Raw genomic sequence first — 25,537 nt, forward strand, 5'->3', positions numbered from 1 at the left:
CTTGTCTTCATGCAAATCATAGCACCACCCACTGGGCATCAACTGGTTGAATCCATGTTTCCATGTCATTTCAACATAAAGATTTAAATGTGATGATGTCGAGTCAATGTGAATAACTGATTGGATTTGCAAAAAGTCATCAATGTAAAGGAATTTCGGGAATGTTTGTCTTTTCACCTAAACTTTTAACTGAAATCTAATGACATGGTTGATTTTTTAAATTTTATTTCACGTTCAATTCAGGTAAGTTGACAACTCAATCAAATGTCAATCCAAACTAGATGTTGACCTAACGTCTGTGTCTAGTGGGCAGTGTATTTAGCATGTCTCATCTTCATTTCGCTCCACATTCAAAGTGGTGTTAAAGAAAAAATGTACCATAAACTAACAGAGAAGGAGATGATTTGAACTTTATTTCATTGACCTTGTGACCTGCTGTACCCGTCTGGTAAATAATAACCAATAATAATAATAATAACCAATAATGACCAACAGGTAGCAGGCTCTTTCCCAGTGAATACATCTGGACTGAGAGTATCTACCAGAGCTGGTGTGTAGTTAGTGTGCCTTACTGTCATGGTAAGATGGCACTGTAATGGATGGCACTGTAATGGATGGCCTCCGTTTTGTAAACACACTTTGCTATTTAGTGATTCTTTTGGCATTTATCTTGTGTTCTTTTTATTTTTATGTCTCTTGTTTTTGTTCTGCTTTATGTTATTTTGAATACTACATTGATATTGATTACTACATTGATATTGATTACTGGATTGTTGGGTTCAGAGCTTGCAGGAAAGGCATTTCACTGTACTTGTGCACGTGACATTAAAACTTGCAACGATGCCTGTGGGTCTGTAGAGTGGAGTTCCCTGCCTGGCTGTCCAGGCTGCCCAGAGAAGGATTGATGTGGTGGGCTTTTTAATGTTCCTGTCGATCGGTCAGCAGAGGCATGGCATGGTTCCCTATTCAACCAAGATGACATAGCAGTTCAGACGTCTTTGTCTTCGTCTTGTCATTTCCCGTATATATATCTTTTTTTCCCTTCGTATATATTTTTTAAATATTTTAACGTCAGTTGCAACCCGCCTCACCCAATGTGTTATGGATCTGCTATTTTCTATACTTTAGAACCGGAACCCCCAACAGAAGCTAGCCAGCTAACTAGCTACTAGCTAATAGTCAGTTAGCCACGGCTAGCGGTCATAAACTAACCTTAGCCTGGTCAACTCCTGCGAGTCTGCACAGTGCCTTTCAACCCAGAGCTTACCGGACTGCTCTTTCTCCATCTCTGGTTCCCTACCACAAGCTCTTAACCTTTTCACCTGAATCATTGCAGCTAGCTAGCTGCTATCCGAGTGGCTACCCGCCTGGCTAACGTCTCTGTCCCGAAGCAAGCACCAGTGAACCTGGAACTAGCCTCGTGCTAGGCCCAGCCCCCGGCTAGCTTAAGAGGTCCATCACCCACTCCTTGGGCTATAATACATATTTAGCCAATTGGCCTGGACCCCTTTTACTGCCGACATGGAGCCCCGCCTATTCCACCACAGCTGGTCTACCGCCGTAATCCGCCCGAGGGGTGTCAACAGGCTACTCCATCGGGACGTCCCCTGAAGGCCCATCCGCTAGCCTGCTAGCCGTCTAGAGCATATCGGACTGCTAGCTGAAGAGGACCATCAGCCAATTTATTGGGCTACAATACCTATTTTGCCAATTGGCCTGGACCCTTTTACTGCCTACATGGAGCCCTGTCAATCCAACACGACTGGTCTGCCGACATAACCGTCCGAGAGAGCTACAACAGACTTTCTTCCGTCGCGACGTCCCCCCTAAGGCCCTTCTGCTAGCCTGCTAGCACCCGGCCCGCTAGCTGTCTGAATCGCCGTGTCTCCAGCTCGCCTAGCCTCCCACTGGTCCCTATGATCACTCGGCTACGCATGCCTCTCCCTAATGTCAATATGTTTTGTCCATTGCTGTTTTGGTTAGTGATTATTGTCTTATTTCACTGTAGAGACTCTAGCCCTGTTCAATATGCCTTAGCTAGCCCTTTTGTTTCACCTCCCACAAATGCGGTGACCTCACCTGGTCTAAATGATGTCTCCAGAGACACAACCTCTCTCATCACGCAATGCCTAGGTTTACCTCCACTGTATTCACATCCTACCAGACCCTTGTCTTTACATTATGCCTTGAATCTATTCTTCCGCTTCTGTTCCTTTTACTCTCTTTTCCGAACGCACTAGAGGACCAGTTCTTATAGCCTTTAGCTGTACCCTTATCCTACTCCTCCTCTGTCCCTCTGGTGATGTAGAGGTGAATCCAGGCCCTGCAGCCCCCCAGCACCACTCCCATTCCCCAGGCGCTCTCATTTGTTGACTTCTGTAACCGTAAAAGCCTTGGTTTCATGCATGTTAACATTAGAAGCCTCCTCCCTAAGTTTGTTTTACTCACTGCTTTAGCACACTCCGCTAACCCTGATGTCCTAGCCGTGTCTGAATCCTGGCTTAGGAAGGCCACCAAAAATCCTGAAATTTCCATCCCTAACTATAACACTTTCCGACAAGATAGAACTGCCAAAGGCGGCGGAGTTGCAATCTACTTCAGAGACAGCCTGCAGAGTTCTGTCATACTATCCAGGTTTGTGCCCAAACAATTTGAGCTTCTACTTCTAAAAATCCACCTTTCCAGAAACAAGTCTCTCACCATTGCCAGATATTACAGACCCCCTTCTGCCCCCAGCTGTGCCCTGGACACCATATGTGAATTGATTTCCCCCATCTATCTTCAGAGCTCGTACTGTTAGGTGACCTAAACTGGGACATGCTTAACACCCCGGCCGTCCTACAATCTAAGTTTGATGCCCTCAATCTCACACAAATTATCAATGAACCTACCAGGTATAACCCCAAATCTGTAAACATGGGCACCCTCATAGATATATCATCCTGACCAACCTGCCCTCTAAATACACCTCTGCTGTCTTCAACCAGGATCTCAGCGATCATTGCCTGCTTCCGTAATGGATCTGCGGTCAAATGACCACCCCTCATCACTGTGAAACGCTCCGTAAAACACTTCAGCGAGCAGGCCTTTCTAATCGACCTGGCCCGGGTATCCTGGAAGGATATTGACCTCATTCCGTCAGTAGAGGATGCCTGGTTATTCTTTAAAAGTGCTTTCCTCACCATCTTAAATAAGCATGCCCCATTCAAAAAATGTAGAACCAGGAACAGATACAGCCCTTGGTTCACTCCAGACCTGACTGCCCTTGACCAGCACAAAAACCTCCTGTGGCGTACTGCATTAGCATCGAATAGCCCCCGCGATATGCAACTTTTCAGGGAAGTTAGTAACCAATATACACAGGCAGTTAGGAAAGCAAAGGCTAGCTTTTTCAAACAGAAATTTGCATCCTGTAGCACAAACTCCCAAAAGTTCTGAGACACTGTAAAGTCCATGGAGAATAAGAGTACCTCGTCCCAGCTGCCCACTGCACTGAGGCTAGGAAACACTGTCACCACTGATAAATCCACGATAATTGAGAATTTCAATAAGCATTTTACTACGGCTGGCCATGCTTTCCACCTGGCTACCCCTACCCTGGTCAACAGCCCTGCACCAACCACAGCAACTTGCCCAAGCCTCCCCCATTTCTCCTTCACCCAAATCCAGATAGCTGAGGTCCTGAAAGAGTTGCAAAATCTGGACCCCTACAAATCAGCTGGGCAAGACAACCTGGACCCTCTCTTTCTAAAATTATCCGCTGTAATTGTTGCAAACTCTATTACTAACCTCTTCAACCTCTCTTTCGTGTCGTCTGAGATCCCCAAAGATTGGAAAGCTGCCGCGGTCATCCCCCTCTTCAAAGGGGGAGACACTCTAGACCCAAACTGTTACAGACCTATATCTATTCTACCCTGCCTTTCTAAGGTCTCTGAAAGCCAAGTTAAAAAACAAATTACCGACCATTTCGATTCCCACCGTACCTTCTCCGCTATGCAATCTGGTTTCCGAGCTGGTCATGGGTGCACCTGAGCCATGCTCAAGGTCCTAAACAATATCATAACCGCCATCGATAAAAGACAATACTGTGCAGTCATATTCGTCCACCTGGCCAAAGCTTTCGACTCTGTCAATTACCACAATCTTATCGGCACACTCAACAGCCTTGGTTTCTCAAACGACTGCTGGTGATTCTCTGATCCACCTCTACGCAGACGACACCATTCTGTATACTTCAGGCCCTTCTTTGGACACTGTGTTAACAACCCTCCAGACGAGCTTCAATGCCATACATCTCTCCTTCCGTGGCCTCCAACTGCTCTTAAATGCTAGTAAAACTAAATGTATGCTCTTCAACCGATCGCTGCCCACACCTGCCCGCCCGACTAGCATCACTACTCTGGACGGTTCTGACTTAGAATATGTGGACAACTACAAATACCTAGGTGTCTGGTTAGACTGTAAACTCTCCTTCCAGGCTCACATTAAGCATCTCCAATCCAAAATTAAATCTAGAATAGGCTTCCTATTTCGTAACAAAGCCTCCTTCACTCATGCTGCCAAACATACCCTTGTAAAACTGACTATCCTACCGATCCTTGTCTTCGGCGATGTCATTTACAAAGTAGCCTCCAACACTCTACCCAGCAAATTGGATGCAGTCTATCACAGTGCCATCCGTTTTGTCACCAAAGCCCCATATACTACCTACCACTGCGACCTGTATGCTCTCGTTGGCTGGCCCTCGCTTCGTATTCGTCGCCAAACCCACTGGCTCCAGGTCATCTATAAGTCTTTGCTAGGTAAAGCTCTACCTTATCTCAGCTCACTGGTCTCTATAGCAGCACACACCGGTAGCACATGCTCCAGCAGGTATATTTCACTGGTCACCCCCAAAACCTATTCCTCCTTTGGCCACCTTTCCTTCCAGTTCTCTGCTGCAATTGACTGGAACAAATTGCAAAAATCACTGAAGCTGGAGACTCATATCTCCCTCACTAACTTTAAGCATCAGCTGTCAGAGCAGCTCACAGATCACTGCATCTGTACATAGCTCATCTGTAAATAGCCCATCCAACTACTTTATTATTTATTTATTTATAGCCCACCCCGTATTGTTATTTATTTATTTATTTTTTGCTCTTTTACATCCCAGTATCTCTACTTGCACATTCATCTTCTGCACATCTATCACTCCAGTGTTTAATTGCTAAATTGTAATTGCTTCGCCACTACGGTCTATTTATTGCCTTACCTCCATAATCATACCTCATTTGCACACACTGTATATAGATTTTTTCCCCTATTGTGTTATTGACTGTACATTTGTTTATTCCATGTGTAACTCGGCGTTGTTTTTGTCGAACTGCTTTGCTTTATCTTGGCCAGGTCGCAGTTGTATATGAGAACTTGTTCTCAACTAGCTGGTGAAATAAAGAATGAATGGTGGGAGGCATGTCAGGAAGAGAGATGACGGGACTTACTGCTGAGCAGCACAGTGATAGAGTGGCCCTCTAGCAGAGTTACGACCCAAATCCCACAACAGGAGTCTTTCACAATGTACCAGGGTCAGATTCTTCTTCATGCTGGTTCTTTGACTGAACATTTTAGTGGGAAATGTACATTTATCTATCCATATTTTGTACCCGCTAGTTAACTGTTTATCTATCATTAGCATTTAATCATGTTTTCGTTATGTCCCCAAAAACGTTCTACCGACACTCGTGAATAAGGCCATACAAAGTTGATTTACTTTTTTGAACGGTTCATATTATTCATTTAAACTATTATTTTTGACGAAACTAAAGATTCACTTCGCCATTGTATGATTTAGGATTCGGTTCAATCGCAGTGAATCGAATCAGGTGAATCAAAATAAGAATTTGTGAATCGAGAGCAGTAATTTTATCGATACCACATTATGCTTACTTTTTTATACGTACATAGAGACCCCGCCAAATGTTGGTCATGGAGAAGTCATAGAATGTAAAAGTCATGACATTCCATCTTTCAAAATGTGTCTGAACTCTGTTCATTCATACAGGTCCTAAAGCTACTATTTGGTATGAGTTTTCTACTAAGGATGGACACACACACACACACTCTCTGCTAGTTTGAGAACTCATTCATTTGTGGCAGAACATTTTTATATTTCTGTGTGTGTGTGTGTGTGTGTGTGTGTGTGTGTGTGTGTGTGTGTGTGTGTGTGTGTGTGTGTGTGTGTGTGTGTGTGTGTGTGTGTGTGTGTGTGTGTGTGTGTGTGTGTGTGTGTGTGTGTGTGTGTGTGTGTGTGTGTGTGTGTGACCCAGATAACCATCTTTTTAAGATTATTACCCAATCCCATTACTCATTGTGGTTCTTAATCAAAACTTTGTGATATCTTGAATTAAAAAGTCCAGCAATGTAATTAAAGACGCTCAGTAGCTTCTTCCTTATGCTGTAAAGTTATGGTCACACCTATGGGATCAGAGAGCTCTGTTCCCTTCAACCCAGACTTCAGAGAGGGAGGGGAGGGGAGGGAAGAGGGAGGGAGCACATTGGTGCATAAATTGTGCTTTTTTTTGCCTCCCAAATCCTTTAATGCTGTTTTTAGGCTTTGCTATTAACGTGTCTCTTGAGAATGGCTGTGCTGACTGAAATAAAACAACTATGTTTAGGAAATTTGCTTTCTTTCTAACTTGCGAAGAATGGCAAATAAATTGCGTAAATCAAATGGGACTGTGATGTGACTCGATGCAGGGCTCTGGGAGTCAGTGGGAGCCATTTTGTGTTGCCAACCCGCTGAGCACCAGGGCTGGTTTCACTTACATCACACTGAAAGTACGCCCTTTCTTGTTTCAACTGTTTTATCTGAGCTGAAAAGAAATGCCACGTTGCATTGCATAACCAACGAAGTAACTCGGGATAAATAAATACATGAAAAGTGGGGGAAAAGTTAACGATTCATCTGGAATGTTCTTAGCTCTCCCAGGGGCATGTGGTGTGGTGTGGAACCTGATCATATGTGCTTCTTGGCATTGTGACTAGTACCTTCCCCCCCCGCCAGCTGCCCAGGGTTCTGGGAAGAACTGAGGAGAGACTCTCTCGCTCTGTGTCTGTTCTGATCAGAGATAACCCTTTCTCTCTTCTTCTCTCTCTTGCTCTCCCACCTTCTCTCTCTTGCTCGCTCTCCTCTCTCTCTCTCTCCATCTCTCTTCCGCCCCTTCTCTCTCCCTCCTCCCTTGACCCCCAGGCCCCACATCACACCTGTTAGATAAGAGACTCCATCCTCCTGTTCCTGTCCTCTGCCCTTTTAGATACGCCAACTACATTCTCATGATCCCCTACCTCCTGATCAGCTCAGCTGGATTTACTACATAACTGAGACATAGACATTCACTGAGAACCTGGGTCTGTATGTACAGCGTACAGTCTGTCATATGAGACCAATAGGATATACTACAGCGTACAGTCTGTCATAGGAGACCAATAGGATATACTGCAGATATATCGTCTGTCATGTGAGACTAATAGGATATACTGCAGATATATCGTCTGTCATGTGAGACTAATAGGATATACTGCAGATATATCGTCTGTCATGTTAGACTAATAGGATATACTGCAGATATATCGTCTGTCATGTGAGACTAATAGGATATACTGCAGAGACTAATAGGATATACTGCAGATATATCGTCTGTCATGTGAGACTAATAGGATATACTGCAGATATATCGTCTGTCATGTGAGACTAATAGGATATACTGCAGATATATCGTCTGTCATGTGAGACTAATAGGATATACTGCAGATATATCGTCTGTCATGTGAGACTAATAGGATATACTGCAGATATATCGTCTGTCATATGAGGCTAATAGGATATACTGTAGATATATCGTCTGTCATATGAGACTAATAGGATATACTGTAGATATATCGTCTGTCATGTGAGACTAATAGGATATACTGTAGATATATCGTCTGTCATGTGAGACTAATAGGATATACTGCAGATATATCGTCTGTCATGTGAGACTAATAGGATATACTGCAGATATATCGTCTGTCATGTGAGACTAATAGGATATACTGCAGATATATCGTCTGTCATGTGAGACTAATAGGATATACTGCAGATATATCGTCTGTCATATGAGACTAATAGGATATACTGCAGATATATCGTCTGTCATGTGAGACTAATAGGATATACTGCAGATATATCGTCTGTCATGTGAGACTAATAGGATATACTGCAGATATATCGTCTGTCATGTGAGACTAATAGGATATACTGTAGATATATCGTCTGTCATGTGAGACTAATAGGATATACTGCAGATATATCGTCTGTCATGTGAGACTAATAGGATATACTGCAGATATATCGTCTGTCATGTGAGACTAATAGGATATACTGCAGAGACTAATAGGATATACTGCAGATATATCGTCTGTCATATGAGGCTAATAGGATATACTGCAGATATATCTTCTGTCATATGAGGCTAATAGGATATACTGCAGATATATCGTCTGTCATGTGAGACTAATAGGATATACTGTAGATATATCGTCTGTCATATGAGACTAATAGGATATACTGTAGATATATCGTCTGTCATGTGAGACTAATAGGATATACTGCAGATATATCGTCTGAGCTTTGCAGTGCGACAGGAAGTAGTGCCTCCTGGAAGGCCCCCATTGTTTTCCCATGACAGCCCTTAATGCAGTCTTTGGCCCCTCCTCCCAGTGTAAATCAGAGCTGATATGATGGAATTAATGGCCAGCTGGCCTGGAACGGTGATATGAGTTGTTTCTGACATGGCTGGATATCTAGTGGCACCTTTCACCTCCATTGATTACCGTAATTTCCGGACTATAAGCCGCTACTTTTTTCCCACGCTTTGAACCTCGCGGCTTAAACAATGACGCGGCTAATATATGGATTTTTCCAGCTTTCAAAAAAAAAAAAAAACATTCTGTGACGTGCTCAGTTTTTTGGCGGCATGAGGCTTTCATTAGACCAATGAAATTGCCGAACGGGTTAAGGTCAAACAACTTTTTTGTTTACTGTTTAGATTAAATCGAGCGCTCTCAAACTTCCCATCATTCTGATTACGGTAGTCATTTTGTCACTCTCATCATGGCAAAGACACGGAGAAATGCATATGATGCAGCTTTCAAGTTGAAGGCGATTGATCTGGCTGTTGGAAAAGGAAATAGAGCTGCTGCACGGGAGCCTGGTCTGGAGTAATGACTTTCTTGGTAGGCTACTGTTTACTGCAAATTTAAAAAAAATTGTTACAAGCCGTGTTTCGTTAAAGCCTATTTATTTTTGTTACAAGCCGTGTTTCGTTAAAGCCTATTTATTTTTGTTACAAGCAGTGTTTCGTTAAAGCCTGTGTAAAGTTCATTTGTTTCAATGTACCGGTAGGCACCTGCGGCTTATAGACATGTGCGGCTTATTTATGTTCAAAATAATATATTAAAATTCAGTGGGTGCGGCTTATATTCAGGTGCGCTTAATAGTCCGGAAATTACGGTACATTAAATCAGATTAAATCATACCATTATCATTCAATTATCATAAGGGACTTAGTGGTGGGTATACGCAGTGCTGTTTACACTCCTTGTCATCTGTGTACGCCACCAATTAAGTTTGATTTGATAGCATTAGTGTTTACATAATGGTTGGTTACATCATGGCTTCCCTCCCTCTGTCCTCAGGCATATGAACCTGTCTGTGCGTCCCAAGCAGCTCCCGGCTTTGGTGCGTAGCGGGGTCCCAGAGGCCCTCAGGGGAGAGGTGTGGCAGCTCCTGGCCGGTTGCCATAACAACGACCACCAAGTGGAGGAGTACCGCACCCTCATCACTAAGGTAGGCCTAACCCTTGAACCTTCATGGAAATAAATGTATTTCCTGTTACCAAGTCATTTACATTTTCAATGCCTTTAGTTTTCCATGTGGACCAATTTATCGGTGAATTCTGAAAAGTTATGCAAGGATTGATGCGTCTCCGCTTAGCGCTCCGCATTAAGGAGATAGATTGGGGGTAAGGCCCTGTGATAGACTAGCGTCCTGTCCAGGGTGTGTACATCAAGCAGCCTCACGCTACAGAAACAGGAGATAGATTGGGGGTAAGGCCCTGCGATAGACTAGCGTCCTGTCCAGGGTGTGTACATCAAGCAGCCTCACGCTACAGAAACAGGAGATAGATTGGGGGTAAGGCCCTGCGATAGACTAGCGTCCTGTCCAGGGTGTGTACATCAAGCAGCCTCACGCTACAGAAACAGGAGATAGATTGGGGGTAAGGCCCTGCGATAGACTAGCGTCCTGTCCAGGGTGTGTACATCAAGCAGCCTCACGCTACAGAAACAGGAGATAGATTGGGGGTAAGGCCCTGCGATAGACTAGCGTCCTGTCCAGGGTGTGTACATCAAGCAGCCTCATGCTACAGAAACAGGAGATAGATTGGGGGTAAGGCCCTGTGATAGACTAGCGTCCTGTCCAGGCTGTGTACATCAAGCAGCCTCACGCTACAGAAACAGGAGATAGATTGGGGGTAAGGCCCTGCGATAGACTAGCGTCCTGTCCAGGGTGTGTACATCAAGCAGCCTCACGCTACAGAAACAGGAGATAGATTGGGGGTAAGGCCCTGCGATAGACTAGCGTCCTGTCCAGGGTGTGTACATCAAGCAGCCTCACGCTACAGAAACAGGAGATAGATTGGGGGTAAGGCCCTGCGATAGACTAGCGTCCTGTCCAGGGTGTGTACATCAAGCAGCCTCACGCTACAGAAACAGGAGATAGATTGGGGGTAAGGCCCTGCGATAGACTAGCGTCCTGTCCAGGGTGTGTACATCAAGCAGCCTCATGCTACAGAAACAGGAGATAGATTGGGGGTAAGGCCCTGTGATAGACTAGCGTCCTGTCCAGGCTGTGTACATCAAGCAGCCTCACGCTACAGAAACAGGAGATAGATTGGGGGTAAGGCCCTGCGATAGACTAGCGTCCTGTCCAAGGTGTGTACATCAAGCAGCCTCACGCTACAGAAACAGGAGATAGATTGGGGGTAAGGCCCTGCGATAGACTAGCGTCCTGTCCAGGGTGTGTACATCATGCAACCTCACGCTACAGAAACAGGAGATAGATTGGGGGTAAGGCTCCTGCCCTATGAGCAGTTCTGACTCGTACAAGCTAATGCTTGTACAAGGTTACTTACTATCCAAGGAGATTGTTCCATAGGGTTTTTAGGGAGTGATATCGCCTTCCCTGTAGCTCAGTTGGTAGAGCATGGTGTTTGCAACGCATGGTGTTTGCAACGCCAGGGTTGTGGGTTCGATTCCCACGGGGGGCCATGTATGAAATGTTTGCATTCACTACTGTAAGTCGCTCTGGATAAGAGCGTCTGCTAAATGACTAAAATGTAAATGTAAAAAATGTTTTTTGTAGAATACGTTCCATTTTTTGCAATTTTTTTCCATGTTATAGTGTTTTTAACTATGAAGTTGATGTTCTTAGCTTTATCCTTTGAAAATAGACACGTAAAAAGATTCTGGAGATGAGCATGTTCTTCATCAATATGTACCCATTGTTCCTCTTATATGCATTTAACTATATGTCTCAAGTACAATCTTTGGGTGGCGAGTTGATACAAGTCTGGAAGGTTAAAACGCCCCTCAGACTTAGGAAAATGTAAAACTTTCCTATCTATTCCATGAGTTTTAATTGCCCATATGAAGTCGGTTATGACAGAGTATACTTTTTTAAAGAATGTCTTCAGTGGGGTAATTGGCATTCCTGAGAAAAAGTATAAAAACTTTGGTTAGGTCTGCTTTCATATTGTTGAGTAATGGGGTAAAGTTATCTTTATATATTTGTTGTTTGTTGTTACTTATTAAGCATCATAGGTATTTCATATTTTGTTTATGGTCCACTTAAAGGATTGCTGTTGAACATGAGTTTTTCTTTTTCCTATTGCCATTATTTCGTTTTTTTCCACATTAAGTTTATTATAAGTGAAACAATCTGTCTGTAAACAATTGTTGGAACAGTTACTTGTGTCATGCACAAAGTAGATGTCCTAACCGACTTGCCAAAACTATAGTTTGTTAAACCTCTTAGTGACCCGTTAACACGCGAATCCCGTTAGCGGGATCGATTTGACAACAGCCAGTGAAATAGCACAGCGCCAAATTCAAAAAACAAAAATCTCATAATTCAAATTTCTCACACATACAAGTATTATACATCATTTTAAAGATAAGATTCTCGTTAATCTAACCACAGTGTCCGATTTCAAAAAGGCTTTACGGTGAAAGCAAAACATTAGATTATGTTAGCACATCACCTAAACGAGAAAAGCCAAACAGCCATTTTGCAAGTAAGGAGAGGCGTCACAAAAACCACAAGTACAGCTAAAATTAATTACTAACCTTTGACGATCTTCATCAGATGACATTCCCAGGACTCAATGTTAGACAATAGATGTATGTTTTGTTAGATAAAGTTCATATTTATATCCAAAAACCCCATTTTACATTGGCGCGTGATGTTCAGAAAATGTATTGCCACCCAAAACTTCCGGTGAATGAGCACATCAATTTACAAAAATACTCATCATAAACGTTGATAAACTTTCCAACAGTTATTGAAAGAATTATAGATATACTACTCCTTAATGCAACCGCTGTGTTAGATTTCAAAATAGCTAGCTCCTTAATGCAACCGCTGTGTCAGATTTTAAAATGGCTTTTCGGCGAAAGCACATTTTTCAATATTCTGAGTACAGAGCTCACCATCACAGCAAGCTATACAGTTACCCGCAAAGTTCTGGAGTCAACTAAACTGAGAATTAGTATTATAAATCTTCCCTTACCTTTGCTGATCTTCGTCAGAATGCACTCCCAGGACTACTCCTTCCACAAGAAATTTTCGTTTTGTTCGAAATACTCCATATTTATGTCCAAATACCTCCTTTTGTTCGCTCGTTCAGATCACTATCCAAAGGCATAATGCGCGAGCATAAATCCAGACAAGAAAAGTCAAAATGTTCCATTACTGTTCGTAAGAAACATGTCAAACGTTGTTTACAATCAATCCGTAGGGTCTTTTTAACATAAAACGTCGATAATATTCCAACTGGACAATAGCGTATTCATTCAAGAAGAAAAAGAAGGAATGACGTGCTCGCAGACTCGGCATAACCAAGTCCTTTGTCCTCAGGCAGTCCACTGATTGACTGAGCTCCTATTTTCTGCCCATTAACAGGAGAAGGATGAAACAAGTTTCTAAAGGCTGTTGACAGCCAATGGAAGCCTTAGGAAGTGCAACGTGACCCCACAGACACTGTAGTTTCAATAGGGATTCAAAAGAAGAACTACAATTCTCAGATTTCCCACTTCCTGGTTGGATTTTTCTCAGGTTTTTGCCTGCCATATGAGTCCTGTTATACTCACAGACATCATTCAAACAGTTTTAGAAACTTCAGTGTTTTCTATCCAAATCTACTAATGATATGCATATCCTACCGTCTGAGTAGGAGGCAGTTTAATTTGGGCACGTTTTTCATCCGAACGTGAAAATACTGCCCCCTATCCTTAACAGGTTTTAACAAGAAATTTGTGGAGTGGTTGAAAAACGAGTTTTAATGACTCCAAACTAAGTGTATGTAAACTTCTGACTTCAACTGTATATCAGGAGATCGTCTGCAAGATCGTAAACATATTCATGTTTATCAATACTGCGTGTGTCAGTAGTCATTATTGATAAATCTACAGTGCCTTCGGAAAGTATTCAGACCCCTTGACTTTTTCCACATTTTGTTAGGTTACAGCCTTATTCTAAAATGTATTTTTTTTAAATCCCCTCATCAATCTTCACACAATACCCCAAAATGACAAAGAAAGAAAATTATTTTTGGACATTTTTGGAAATTTACAAATACATAAGTATTCAGACCCTTTACTCAGTACTTTTTTAAGCACCTTTGGCAGCAATTACAGCCTCGAGTTTTCTTGGGTATGACGCTACAAGCTTGGCACACCTGTATTTGGGGAGTTTCTCCCATTCTTCTCTGCAGTTCTTCTCAAGCTCTTTCAGGTTGTATGGGGAGCATTGCTGCACAGCTATTTTCAGGCTACAGATGCAAGTGCTACGGGGCGATAGTCATTTAAGTAGGTTACCTTGGTGTTATTGGGTTTGGGGGGCTATGGTTGTCTGGTATTTCAGACCAGGTCAGGGATATGTTGAAAATGTTAGTGAAGAACTTGAAGCTCTTGACCCGCTCCACTACAGCCCCACCATTAGTTCACGATCAGCTCCTTTGTCTTGTTGAGGTTAAGTGACTGGTTGTTGTCCTGGCACCACACTGACAGGTCTCTTGACCCCCTCCCTATAGGCTGCCTCATTGTCGTCGGCGCATATTCCGAGTACACATCCTGGTATTCCATCTGGCCTCGCGGTTTTGCGAATGTTAACCTGTTTAAAGGTCTTACTTCATCAGCTACGGAGAGCGAGATCACACAGTTGTCCGGAACAGCTGGTGCTCTCATGCATGGCTCAGTGTTGCTTGCCTTGAAGCGAGCATAGATGGCATTTAGCTTGTCTGGTAGGTTTGCATCGCTGGGTAGCTCGCGGCTGGGTTTCCCTTTGTAATCTGTGATAGTTTGCAGGCCCTGCCACATCTGTTCCAGCATCAGAGCCGACGTAGTAGGATTCAATCTTAGTCCTGTATTGACGCTTTGCCTGTTTGATAGCTCGTTGGAGGCCGTAGGGGGATTTCTTATAAGCATCTGGATTAGTGTCTCGCTCCTTGAAAGCAAAGCGGCATCTCTAGCGTTTAGTTCAGTGTGCATGTTGTCTGTAGTCCATGGCTTCTGGTTGGGGTATGTACGGTCACTGTAGAAACGACTTCATAGATGCACTTGTTAATGAAGCAGGTGACTTGTATGCATTTCTGTGTGTGGAGTAAAAATTGTGATCTAGAGTTTTGTTGCCTCTAGTTGCACAGGTGACATGGGGAGGAAAATGAGGTAAAACAGATTTTAATTTCCTTGCATTAAAATCACCGGCCACGAGAAACGCTGCCTCTGGATGTGCATTTTCTTGTTTGCTTATGGCCCAATACATTTTTTTATTTCATTTAACCTTCATTTAACTAGACAAGTCAGTTAAGAACAAATTCTTATTTACCTTGACAGCCTACCTCCCCCTATTTGAGTGCGGTCATCGGTTTAGAGTGGTAAATAGACAGCTTCAAAAAATATAGATAAACTCTTGGTAAATGGTAATGTACTAGAATAAGAAAGTGAGTTGTATTAAAACAATGGGTCAATGTTTTGACCTCTCTAATCGAACTCAATTTGATTATTACATTTACTGCAAATAATAAACAGATTTTGTTTTACAAGATTGTAGGACCAGCTCATCTAAGTCATGTGACTCTATCACTAGCTTGATAGCTTAAAATTCATCTTATGCAATATTGGTGGAATGTAGATTTTGTTCAATGTGAACAGTGATAATGTTGTTGCTGATGCTTGATACCGTAGGTTGGTTGTCATTGCTCCCTTTCTGTCACCTGTGTGTTATTCCACTTGGTTGTTCAGCAATGCACTAGTTTGCGTTGGGGTCTTGGCCGAGTTACTGTAATGTCCTTTTGTGACTGCTGATGTATGGCATAAAGCCCTTTTTTTACATCAATTTGATTGATTGATTGAATGCCAGTTAGCCATAGAGATGATCTGCCATTTTGTGTCCTTGCATTGCACACACAGGCAGATGAAGGAATCTGAGGTAAAAACCTCTCTCTTAAATCATCAAAGTGGAAGATGAAGGCTCACTTACGTACAATATCTCTCTCTGTGACAATCTCAAAATCTTAACAGCCATTTAAAGTCATTATGTCCTTCTTTCCCCCTAATTCGTCAATGTCCTATTTCTTCTTAATGTAATTTCTATGTTATGTGACTGCTGGACAGCCCCTCGTTAGGAGTTTGCTCTAGGTGGTTTGTCAACTCTCCTCACATTTAACATTCTGTCCTCCTGTACTATATCAAAGTGTCGTTTTCTTTTCACTGAGAGGATGATTGAACATTGAAGTTTAAAGTTGACCTTGACCAATGACTATGGCTCTTCTAAGGACGTGACAGCGTTATACACAAACATTAACATAGAGATTCAGTCTACTACTTATCACCATAGCAGACACCTCAGAATATAACATAACAGCAAGACAACTAATGCCGGGTGGACACTACACGACTTTCAAAATCCTAACATCGCTGAGCCTCTCACATTAAACGACCATCTTTCTTGTGGTTTTTTGTCTTGCCAACGTAGTTGTGCCACACTAAACAATTTCTCCATACCACACTGTCGCGCGAATACAATGATGTGATTACATTTTACATAGCTAGAAAGAGCTGTGGCTCAAAGCAGACTCATAAACGTTTTCAGTCAGAAATTCAGGTTTGCCATACAGCGTTGAAATATCTAGCCAACATTTTGAATGGAATAACATTGCTTGCGAACTTCACTGCTGTAACGGTTTGACAGTTTGGCTTTGGTTAAAGGCAAGTACAAACTAGAGGTTGACCGATTATGATTTTTCAACGCCGATACCGATTATTGGAGGACCAAAAAAAGCCGATGCCGATTTTTAAATTTTTTTTTTTATTTGTAATAATGACAATTACAACAATACTGAATGAACACTTATTTTAACTTAATATAATACATCAATAAAATCAATTTAGCCTCAAATAAATAATGAAACATGTTAAATTTGGTTTAAATAATGCAAAAACAAAGTGTTGGAGAAGAAAGTAAAACTGCAATATGTGCCATGTAAGAAAGCTAACGTTTAAGTTCCTTGCTCAGAACATGAGAACATATGAAAGCTGGTGGTTCCTTTTAACATGAGTCTTCAATATTCCCAGGTAAGAAGTTTTGGGTTGTAGTTATTATAGGAATTATAGGACAATTTCTCTCTATACGATTTGTATTTCATATACCTTTGACTATTGGATGTTCTTATAGGTACTTTAGTATTGCCAGTGTAACAGTATAGCTTCCATCCCTCTCCTCGCTCCTACCTGGGCTCGAACCAGGAACACATCGACAACAGCCACCCTCGAAGCAGCGTTACTCATGCAGAGCAAGGGGAACAACTACTCCAAGTCTCAGAGCGAGTGACGTTTGAAACGCTATTAGCGCGCACCCGCTAACTAGCTAGCCATTTCACATCGGTTACACCAGCCTAATCTTGGGAGTTGATAGGCTTGAAGTCTTAAACAGCGCAATGCTTGAAGCACAGCGAAGAGCTGCTGGAAAAAGGCACTTAAGTGCTGTTTGAATGAATGCTTACGAGCCTGCTGCTGCCTACCACCACTCAGTCAGACTGCTCTATCAAATCATAGACTTAATTATAATATAATAAAAACACAGAAATACGAGCCTTAGGTCATTTATATGGTCGAATCCGGAAACTATCATCTCGAAATCAAAACGTTTTTTCTTTCAGTGAAATACAGAACCGTTCCGTATTTTATCTAACGGGTAGCATCCCTAAGTCTAAATATTCCTGTTACATTGCACAACCTTCAATGTTATGTCATAATTACGTAAAATTCTTGCAAATTAGTTCGCAACGAGCCAGGCGGCCCAAACTGTTGCATATACCCTGACTCTGCGTGCAATGAACGCAAGAGAAGTGACACAATTTCACCTGGTTAATGTTGCCTGCTAACCTGGATTTCTTTTAGCTAAATATGCAGGTTTAAAAATATATACTTCTGTGTATTGATTTTAAGAAAGGCATTGATGTTTATGGTTAGGTACAGTCGTGCAACGATTGTGCTTTTTTCGCAAATGCGCTTTTGTTAAATCATCCCCCGTTTGGCGAAGTCGGCTATCTTTGTTAGGAAGAAATAGTCTTCACACAGTGCGCAACGAGCCAGGCGGCCCAAACTGCTGCATATACCCTGACTCTGTTGCAAGAGAAATGACACATTTTCCCTAGTTAAAAGAAATTCATGTTAGCAGGCAATATTAACTAAATATGCAGGTTTAAAAATATATACTTGTGTATTGATTTTAAGAAAGGCATTGATGTTTATGGTTAGGTACACATTGGAGCAACATGTACCTAAGCGATTATATGCAACGCAGGACAGGCTAGATAAACTAGTAATATCATCAACCATGTGTAGTTAACTAGTGATTATGTTAAGATTGATTGATTGTTTATTATAAGATAATTTTTATGCTAGCTAGCAACTTACCTTGGCTTCTTACTGCATTCGCGTAACAGGCAGCCTCCTCGTGGAGTGCAATGTAAAGCAGGTGGTTAGAGCGTTGGACTAGTTAACCGTAAGGTTGCAAGATTGAATCCCCGAGCTGACAAGGTAAAAATCTGTCGTTCTGCCCCTGAACAGACAGTTAACCCACCGTTCCTAGGCCGTCATTGAAAATAAGAATGTGTTCTTAACTGACTTGCCTAGTTAAATAAAGGTGTAAAAAAAAAACGGCCAAATCGGCGTCCAAATATACCGATTTCTGATTGTTATGAAAACTTGAAATCGGCCCTAATTAATCGGCCATTCCGATTAATCGGTCGACCTCTAGTACAAACGCATACTAGTAGTAGTCATGGCTCCTGCTCCAGTGTCTACACATCCTGGGTGATGCCAAACAACGGCATCATCTTGTGCTCCAGAGTCTACACATCCTGGGTGATGCCAAACAACGGCATCATCTCCTGCTCCAGAGTCTACACATCCTGGGTGATGCCAAACAACGGCATCATCTCCTGCTCCAGAGTCTACACATCCTGGGTGATGCCAAACGGCATCATCTCAATGGCTTCTTCTCTGGTGAGCTCTCATTGGCTATTGCAGATCACCGTTTTCAAAATGTGTCTTTGCACATCTCACACTTAGCATAGCGAATATTGTGCCGATAAAATCAAACATGTTTGAAAATATGGGGACGTGTGGGACTGCTCAAAGACAGGATCGGTAGCCCTCAGACTGAGCCTCTAACCATCTCACATTAAACCAACGTCGGTTACTGTCACACGCCCCGAGTAAGCAACAACATAGATCGGAGACAAAATCCCTATCTTTAAAAACAAAACTGGTCAGGGACAGCTAAATCGGGGCCAAAATCGTGTAGTGTACACCCAGCTTAAGTCTACAGTACACCAACGATGTGCTAAGTAAGCATCCCATATGGTGTGAGCAGATCTTTTGTTGATCACACAGATATTGTGTAAAGCTGTGGTCTGCCCTGTTTGTTTGTTGGCTTGGTGTTGGGCAGTGTTTTTACTGGCCTCCACATCAGTCATGTCAACTGGCATTATGGAAAGTCAACATCCTGCGGTGCCCATGCCAGGCTCCTAGGTGGCAACACGATGCCCCCCCACACCCCGCACTCCCATTCCTGTCTGGCCCCATCATCCTCGCCTGTACCCCTGTTCCTGTCTCTGTCCTTATCACCTGGGGTTTGTCCAAATGAACTTCATCGCATGCCGTTGCAGGACGTGCACACACACACACACACACACACACACACACACACACACACCTCCCCCCATACATACACACACACACCTCCCCCCCATACATACATACATACAACACACACACACACACACACACACACACCCCTCCCCCCCCATACATACAACACACACCCCTCCCCCCTACATACAACACATACACACACACACACACCCCTCCTCCCATACATACAACACACACACACACACACACCCCTCCCCCCCTACATACAACACACACACACACACCCCTCCTCCCATACATACAACACACACACACACACCCCTCCCCCCATACATACAACACACACACACACACACCCCCCTCCCCCCATACATACAACACACACACACACACACACCCCCATACATACAACACACACACACACACCCCTCCCCCCCACACACACACACCCCTCCCCCACACACACATACACCCCTCCCCCATACATACAACACACACACACACACACACACACACACACACCCCTCCCCCCATACATACAACACACACACACACCCCTCCCCCACACACACATACACCCCTCCCCCCATACATACAACACACACACACACACCCCTCCCCCACACACACACACACCCCTCCCCCCATACATACAACACACACACACACACCCCTCCCCCTCCCCCACACACACATACACCCCTCCCCCCATACATACAACACACACACACACCCCTCCCCCACACACACATACACCCCTCCCCCCATACATACAACACACACACAGATAGAAAGTGCTGAGACGATTGCTGCTTCTTTATCCTCCTGTAAGTAGGACGGCTTGTACCTGATGACTGGAGACACGAGACGTTCCCAGATCCAACCAGGTCACCACTACTCACTGACGAGAGGAATCATCACGTAGGAATCATAAACACAACCTTTTTTTTCCTAAACAAAACCTTGTTTTATTTTATTATGGCCTTGGAATGTGAATGTGTGGAGTTCCCCACTCCTAAGTGCCTGGTGGTAAATTATTAAGGACATAACTTTATTTTAGAGAGAAAATGATTCTCTGCATAGATGTACTAGAGTAATACTTTGAATCCACATGTATGATTTGTTTGAGGTGGTCAATGCTAAAGGTATCCACAAGGGTTTGATTTTGGGGGGGTATAAGCCTAGTGACTACTGAGTGACTAACACCATGCTGTATCGTAGCTAACAGAGAACCTTATCTTTATGTAGCCTTTCTTTGCACTGATTGGAAGTCTTTGTACTGTTTGGAAGAATAACATCCATGTGTGTCCCTGTACGTACAGCCTGTCCTCTTTCGCTCCCTCGCTCGCCTTCTCTCCCTCTCTCTCTCTTTCTCTCTGTCTCTTGCTCTCATTTACTCTCTCTCTCTCTCTCGCTCTGTCTCTGTCTCTCTCTCTGTCTCTCTCTCTGTGTTCAATAAAATATTATAGGGGCTTTATTGGCTTGGGAAACATGTTTACATGGCCAAAGCAAGTCAAAAAACAATGACAAAAACCAACAGTGAAAAAACAAAACAACAACAATCAGACAGTAACAGTAAACATTACACACACAAACAGTTTCAAGAGAAAAATACAATGATTAGCAGTTTAAAATGTTACATTAGCTGTACTTTATGTAGTGTTGTGACGATGTGCAAATAGTAGAATGTATGAATGACGGGGGGAAATAAATACTGCTGGGATTGCACACTGCAGTATTTTGTCTAACAGATACGGAAGTTAATCAAAATGTGATTTGTTTTGAATTCAAATGATTTGTGGGTTTGTTGAGTCAATTAGACCATGTCCATTTCATGCAAAACAATAATAATATTTCCAAATTTTTAGGCAAGTAAGCTGGTTAACTCATTGATCCTGCTTTGTAGTTATACCCCTGTGGAGGTTGATGTTTGTATGGTTGATTCATCTGGGATTTTTCTACATGTTAAGGCGCTACCAGCCCACAACCATGAATTAAATCCTTATGGTGTTTTTACAAAGCCCAATCAGATGCACTGATAACATGTTACCATGTGGAGAGTCATTTGTCTTGCACATTGGTGTTGACAAAATGTCAGTCCTTGAATACACAATGCTCTACATTAGGTATATAGTAGACTCTCTCAACGGTCACTCTGACTGGCAAAGTGAATCTACGGAGGTCTAATAGCCTGACCTTATGTGAACTTTTGTGTTGGGTTTAACAACCACTATTCTGTTCCTCTCTCTGCACTCCACCATTGTACTTGATTCAATGGTATTGGCAACAGGAAATACCACCGTATCTGATCCGCATTCTATTTCAGGTTTCAGCCACGTTACCATGTGGTCCTAAAAAGTCAAGTAAGGAATCACTGTGGGTACGAAAGAGATACATCTATCCAATGAATCCTAACAAAGTACATAGTACCTCCACATAACTTGAAATATAAATAGCCTATTCCTGGGTTTAAGTTATAATAGATTGTGGGTGCAAGATATGATTTAGCCTTTTCAGGTAATCCTGAGTACTATCCACAGAGGTGTGGGTTTAAATAATACTGAGTTTCAGTTATGATACACTAACTGCAGCCTGCATAGAGTTATTGTATGACCCCAAATGGCACTCAATTACCTACAGTTCCCTACGTTTAACCAGAACCCTATGGGGCCCTGGTCAAAAATAGTTCACTGCATTGGGATTAGGGTGCCATTTTGGATAGAATAGAAAAAAACTTTGTCTTTGGCATCACCTTACATCTGCTGCCATGTTGTGTTGCTACCATGTTGTTGTCATGTTGTGTTGCTACCATGCTGTGTTGTCATGTGTTGCTACCAGGCTGTGTTGTTGTCTTAGGTCTCTCTTTATGTAGTGTTGTCTCTCTTGTCGTGATGTGTGTTTTGTCCTATATTATTTATTTTTTTATCCCTGTCCCCGTGGGTGGCCTTTTGGTGGGCCGTCATTGTAAATAAGAATTTGTTCTTAACTGACTTGCCTAGTTATGTAAAGGTTCAATTAAAAACAGAATACAAGAAACATTAAAAGGATCACATCAGACACATTTAAACCAGTCGGGCCATCATACTGAATACACAGGCAACATAGAGGATATTCATACATTCACTCACAACTGACCGCTGCCCCAACTGCACTGGATAGATAGGTACATATACCAATAGAATTTACATTGCATTTAGTAGCTCAGTGGAGGCTTCTCCTCCGAGGAAGGGGAGGACCATCCTCCTCAGTGAACTTCTTTAAAAATACAATTGTGAAACATTAAAGTTATCCTTTTTAAATAAAACTATATTAAATATATTCACATGACACCAAATAATAGCTTCCGTCCTCTGGGTACATTGACTTCAATATAAAACCTAGGAGGCTCATGGTTATCACACCCTTCTATAGACTTACACAGTAATTACGACAACTTCCGGAGGACGTCCTCCAACCTATCAGAGCTCTTGTTGTCCACCCTACAGCTAGTTAGCACTGCAGTGCATAAAATGTGGTGAGTAGTCAACTCAAAGAGTGAAAGACAATAGTTGAACAGTTTTGAACAAATTCATTTCTTCAAAAATGGAGGGGAGAGCGATTTCGTTGTATTTTTTTCCACTTACTTAGCTAGCGTATGCAGGTAGCTAGTTTAGCCTACCGAAACAGAGAGGGATACTATGTTAGCTAGATGGCTATGGCTATCCAACAATGGGACTCTTCCAAGTTAAGCTTTTGGTTTTATTAATGTATTACCACAGGGGTCAGCCGGTGTAACCGCTTGCTGCTGACTGTACACTGTACTGCAAGATTGTAGCGGGTTTACTAACGCGTTAGTTCCAGTAGCTATGTTGACTATGTCGTTAATATGTAAAGTCCACAAGTGAAGGGAAAAGGTGAGTGGAGGAGAGCGCGTAGATGAAAGAAGTCATTATACAACAATCAAAGGTATCACGCTGTTTGTATGTGGCTGCTATGAAAGTGAAGTGTGTTTGTGATCAGTGGTGTATTCATTCCGCCGATTCTGTTGAAAAACGTTTCTTAAACAAAATGAGGATATACATATCTGAATTTGTCCAATAGAAACTCTCGCTTGCAACTGTTGGACTAATGATTACACCCTAGATCAGCTAGATGCAGGCAGGAGTGTACAAGGCTGTATTGAATGTGTCACTGTCTGTCACCTTGATTACTATTACTAATGTCTCTTGACCTGTGAACCTACATTTTCAACTGTCATTCATAGGCTAGTTTGTAACAACCTCAAGATGAGTACAGGGAACATTTCAGTATCATGTAGTAGCCTAAACCTATCGCTGTTACATTGAACTGGGTGAATGGAATATGAATGACAGTCATCCAATATGCTGTAATAGAAATAAGGCCATGCTCCTAAAAGGAAATTCAACAGCACCGCCCGCCAGTGAATCAGCATCACAGTTTCCAAGTCTAACAGTATACAGTGTGTCTGACGCAGGTCTAGGAACCTGTGTGTTTGGCTGTGCACTAATGGCTCTCCCCGACAGCAGTTTCCCCAATCAACTTTATCACCATCTTATTCCTTTTCCGCCTCGCCAGCTTCCCAGATTTGGGGCTTGATGACACGAGATCCTCCATGACAGAAACAGGATGTTCTCTCATGGTGCTGTTGTTGTACAGAATGGCTGAACCTGAGGGTATTTCCACAGAGATTCTAGAAGTTCTCTATGTTTTATGGTGCATTCACTGTTTTTCAGACCAAACAGAGCCCATGTCTTAACCTGTGGCTGACACCTCTTCTTCCTCCTTCTCTACCTCCTCCTCATCCTCCACCACCTCTTCCTTCCTTCCCTCCTCATCCTTCTCCTCCCTTCCGCATCATCCTCCGCCTCCTCCTCCTCTTCCTCCAATACATCCTCTTCCCCCTCTTCGTCCACAGCCTCCTCTTCCTCGTCCTGTTGGTGTCTGGTGCTGTTCACATGCTTGTCTGCTGTGTTATTTGGTTACGGTGGACTGGGAGGGGGTTCTACTAGCGCGCGTTCTCTCTCGTTACAAAGCCCGTGGCCGTGTGCTACGCAAGCACCCATTCACCCCACTACCACACACAGCCCATATATCCATACTGCCCCAGATGTGTCCCAGTCCTTCTGTCCATAAACAGAGACCATAGAGGTCAGACACCATAGAGGTCAGACACACGTCACCTCACCCCACGCTGTTAGGGAAAACAAACGCTCCCACAATGACCTGCCTGTTCTCTCCTGTCCGTCTGTCTGTGTTTGTCTGGGTTTGTGTCTGCTCTAGGCCCACAGGACACGCCCTTTAAAAAAGAAACGTGTGTGTGTGTCTTTGCCCCAGGCCCACCACACCACAGAACCTTAAGACCGGGTCTGAGTCCGTCACTATCCTGAAGCATCGTTCTGTCAGAGTCAATCCTCCAATTCTTCTAAGAATTCAAGAGGCTTTCTACCTGGAGGGTTGTGCAACTTGGTTTCCTTTGTTGTTGTTAATAAGTCTGTTGTATGTTAGATGTTGTATGTTAGATGTTGTATGTTAGATGTATTATCATACAAAGCCAGTTGATCATGTCAAAGTCGGCTGAGTGTCTGTCGATATTGTTTTGAATTGTTTACAACATGCTCAGGATTAACCTAGCTGGGCAGGTTGCTTTTTAGCTGTTGAAATTAGCTGCATGTTTATGTGTGTGAGTTAATTCAGATGTGTTAAATGTATTTGGCATTAGACAGCATGCTAACTGAGTGAGGGTCATTTAGTAGACCGGTAGACTTACCTAGCTGGTTGTGCCATCTGTATCTGAACCTAGTTAGCACTAGCCTGTTGTGCTACAGTTCCCCTGTCGCCTGTTGTGCTACAGTTCCCCTGTCGCCTGTTGTGCTACAGTTCTCTGTCGCCTGTTGTGCTACAGTTCTCTGTCGCCTGTTGTGCTACAGTTCTCTGTCGCCTGTTGTGCTACAGTTCTCTGTCGCCTGTTGTGCTACAGTTCTCTGTCGCCTGTTGTGCTACAGTTTTCTGTCGCCTGTTG

The 25,537-nt window shown here is 43.0% G+C and overlaps 1 protein-coding gene across 4 annotated transcripts in view; it reads left to right on the forward strand.

Moving 5' to 3' along the window:
* LOC115149411 (rab GTPase-activating protein 1-like) overlaps window positions 1-25,537 on the forward strand; it is a 198,637-nt gene that overhangs the window by 63,238 nt on the left and 109,862 nt on the right. For all 4 annotated transcript variants that reach the window (XM_029692240.1, XM_029692243.1, XM_029692241.1 and 1 more), the window contains one exon: window positions 9,718-9,868. In XM_029692240.1, the coding sequence (XP_029548100.1) occupies window positions 9,718-9,868 (151 nt within the window). The remainder of the gene's footprint in view (window positions 1-9,717; window positions 9,869-25,537) is intronic.

The sequence above is a fragment of the Salmo trutta genome, chromosome 15 (assembly GCF_901001165.1).
Source record: "Salmo trutta chromosome 15, fSalTru1.1, whole genome shotgun sequence".
NCBI classification, from domain to species: Eukaryota; Metazoa; Chordata; class Actinopteri; order Salmoniformes; family Salmonidae; genus Salmo; species Salmo trutta.